General features: G+C 49.9%; 1 protein-coding gene across 1 annotated transcript; it reads left to right on the forward strand.

Moving 5' to 3' along the window:
* Positions 1–3: 3 nt before the first annotated feature.
* Positions 4–2329, forward strand: LOC106820014 (syndetin-like; the record flags this gene model as incomplete). Its single annotated transcript, XM_014824573.1, has 4 exons — positions 4–30; positions 488–606; positions 1255–1396; positions 2101–2329. Coding segments are annotated over 4 exons (462 nt in total), but the record flags the coding sequence as incomplete, so codon positions are not given.
* Positions 2330–2573: the final 244 nt, after the last annotated feature.

Below are 2573 nucleotides of genomic sequence, written 5' to 3' on the forward strand. Positions count from 1 at the left end.
GCACACTCGCTGCACACCATCAAAACCCCGGTGAGTCGTTTGCTGCACTTATACGTACGTACGCACGCACACAGATATACGCACACGCACGCTGCCACGCTCACATGTAGTATGCACATGCAGGTATGTAGACCGCTCGCATGCGCTTTATTGCGTAGATATTTGTAGAGGTGCACGCCTGCACATGTACACGCACATAAGAGCATGCACATGTGCAGGTATATGCATATGTATATAGTAGGACTGTGTCGCCTCTAAAGATGATGTGGTGTGCTCGCCACTTCCTTTATAGTTTCTCGCCTGGCTGATAAAAAGTGGACGATATAAGTTTACAACGGTTTCTTTAAATTCGTTTTCCAAAAGTTATCTCCGTAAATTTCAATTCTCACACGGGGAATTTCGAAGCAGTGAAGTGTGCTGCAGTTTATTTTCAAATAAAATGAATATTTGTATTTTTATCGGTTTATTTATTAATTTATTTGGCTAGCAACGTACGGACGTGCGACTGAGTGAGCTGCTAGAGGAGGAAGACTACCCGGGAGCGATCCAACTGTGTCTGGAGTGCCAGCAGGCAGCTGCGACGTTCCGTCACTACAGCTGTATCAGGTTCGCATGCATGCCCGGCAAACGCACGCAAGCACGCATGCACGCAAGCATGCATGCACCCCACACACATGCGATCACTCTCCATGCACGCATGCATGCCCGGCAAACGCACGCAAGCAAGCATGCATGCGTGCATGGAGAGTGATCGCATGTGTGTGGGGTGCATGCATGCTCGGCAAACGCACGCACGCAAGCATGCATGCACCCCACACACATGCGATCACTCTCCATGCATGCATGCATGCCCGGCAAACGCACGCAAGCACGCATGCACGCAAGCATGCATGCACCCCACACACATGCGATCACTCTCCATGGATGCATGCATGCCAGGCAAACGCACGCAAGCCAGCATGCATGCACCCCACACACATGCGATCACTCTCCATGCACGCGCGCAAGCATGCATGCATCTCTCCGCACACATTCAATCACTCCCCATGCACACTCGTCATGTGAATGCATAGCCCGCACGCGCACACACACACATACTAACGTGCACACGCACACACTATGCACAACTGGTGTGAGTGGAGCTCTAAGTGTCTAGCCCCCCACCACCACCACACACACACACACGCTGTTATAATAACTAATGGTTATTACTTTAATTAATATAATAATTAACGGTTATCGTTCTATGCGCAGTGAGCTGAGCTCCAAGCTGCAGGACACACTGGAGCAGATCGAGGAACAGCTGGACGTGGCGCTGTCGAAAACCTGCCAGCAGTTTGACTACGGCCACTACACGAAGGTGCAAGCTGCCTATCGGCTCCTCGGCAAGACCCAGGTACGTGATCTTACAGTACAGGTACGTGATCTTACAGTACAGGTACGTGATCTTACAGTACAGGTACGTGATCTTACAGTACAGGTACGTGATCTTACAGTACAGGTACGTGATCTTACAGTACAGGTACGTGATCTTACAGTACAGGTACGTGATCTTACAGTACAGGTACGTGATCTTACAGTACAGGTACGTGATCTTACAGTACAGGTACGTGTCTCGCTCCCCGCTCGCTGCTCCGTGAGCCGCCAGCCAATCGTCATTACAACAATCTGAGAATGGCGCGATTGTTAGGTGACTCTAGCCAGTCGGCATTGTGATGGAACGTTCCAAAAAACATCGCTTAGTGACACGTGCTGTGAGGTTGACGGTGTGGCAGCAGCGGCTATCCGGAATCTGTAAGGGGATATATACCGTATCTGTAAGGGGGGTTGGGGCGTGGTTACATTGACAATAGGGTCGCGATGTCGTTTCTCTTCTCGCGCACGTAACAATATGCGAAAGTGATTCAGTATTGTGCTGCTTGTTATATAATTGAGCCCAAGCACGAGCTCCCTCTCTCGTTCAGTATTGTGCTGCCACCTACTTTGTTATATGGTTAAGCGCAAGTACAAGCTCGCTCTCTGTAACCGCGTGGCGTTCGGTCGCATATCATCTCCCTCGAGTAGAGAACAGAATAAAGGTTGTGACTTGTCCTCTTGCAGACGGCGATGGATCAGCTCCACATGCACTTTGCGAGTGCGATACACAACACAGCGTTCACGATCGTCCTCGGTTACGTCGAGCTCTGCTGCGGCAACGACGACACCAACTTCCAGAAGCGGCAGTACCAGGACCTGTGCAAGGTAAGCGGCAGTACCAGGACCTCTGCAAGGTAAGCGGCAGTACCAGGACCTCTGCAAGGTAAGCGGCAGTACCAGGACCTGTGCAAGGTAAGCGGACTCAACACGCAGCAGACATCCGGGGGGGGGGGCAGCCTATACTCACAACCCGGCCCTGTAAACTTGTGTTTAACTAATGTGTACATTTAATCGTGCTCTACCCAATAAAACTTTTAAGTAATTAAACAAATGAATAAATACAGTTGTCCGGATAGCTGAAGACATATAGACATGTAGACATGTAGATATTGTAGACATGTAGACATAGTAGACATGTAGACATTGTAGACACGTAG

The sequence above is a fragment of the Priapulus caudatus genome, unplaced genomic scaffold (assembly GCF_000485595.1).
Source record: "Priapulus caudatus unplaced genomic scaffold, Priapulus_caudatus-5.0.1 Scaffold5792, whole genome shotgun sequence".
NCBI lineage: Eukaryota > Metazoa > Priapulida > Priapulimorpha > Priapulimorphida > Priapulidae > Priapulus > Priapulus caudatus.